Raw genomic sequence first — 712 nt, 5'->3', positions numbered from 1 at the left:
AACTTTCCCCCTCGGCTGGGGACTGCCGCCTTTCCAGCGGGGTGTGCCAAACCCACCCCGGTTTCCAGCCACCCTCCGCGCAAAACCCATCTCGGGAAGGGAGAACGGGAAGTTTTGGGGAGCTCGACTCACCCAAGACGTTCCCAACGAGAGCCACAATGAATACGACGATGTAGCCGGCGATCAGCGCCCATTCATATTCCTTGGGATGCAAATACTCCTTCCAGAGATATCGCAGGAACTCCTCATCATCGTAGTCGGAGGAAGGGGTTAAAAGAGCCTCCCGCGTTTCATTTAGTTCCGACCCACTCGTCCAATTCCTGTACGGAGGGGAACCATCCTCTGGTTGAATTCCGGACATCCCTAGTGGTTATTCCCGAGGCTGGGAAAAAAACAACAACCAACAAACCCAAACCCAGACCCTCTCAGAGCATCCGAGCTTTCTCCCGCCCGTCCATCGAGGCTTGTGGTTGCCAGTGCGAAAAGCGGGGTGTGGGGAGAAAAATGACGCGGGAACTTACGGGAACCAATGCGGGAGCAGGCTGGGGATCCGCGTCGGTCCCCAACCCGCCCTGGCGAGCCTTTTCCCCGACCGGGCAAGGGGTGCAGCCTTCGCGGGGGAGGCTTCACCCCCTGCACCGTCGCGGAAAGGGCTGGTCGGGGTAGGCTGCATGCCTCAGGTGCCGGAGTGCACCCGCCCCCGCTGGAAAAG

General features: G+C 59.8%; 1 protein-coding gene across 1 annotated transcript in view; it reads right to left on the bottom strand.

Moving 5' to 3' along the window:
* The window catches only part of HCRTR2 (hypocretin receptor 2), a 33,351-nt gene extending 32,923 nt beyond the window's left edge, over positions 1 to 428 (bottom strand). The window contains exon 1 of the mRNA XM_005427914.2: positions 133 to 428. Within this exon, the coding sequence (XP_005427971.1) occupies positions 133 to 361 (229 nt within the window). The 5' untranslated portion in view covers positions 362 to 428. The remainder of the gene's footprint in view (positions 1 to 132) is intronic.
* Positions 429 to 712: the final 284 nt, after the last annotated feature.

Source organism: Geospiza fortis, unplaced genomic scaffold (genome assembly GCF_000277835.1).
Source record: "Geospiza fortis unplaced genomic scaffold, GeoFor_1.0 scaffold603, whole genome shotgun sequence".
Lineage (NCBI taxonomy): Eukaryota > Metazoa > Chordata > Aves > Passeriformes > Thraupidae > Geospiza > Geospiza fortis.
The sequence above is the reverse complement of the archived record's forward strand: the minus strand, read 5'-3'. Positions and strand labels throughout refer to the sequence as shown.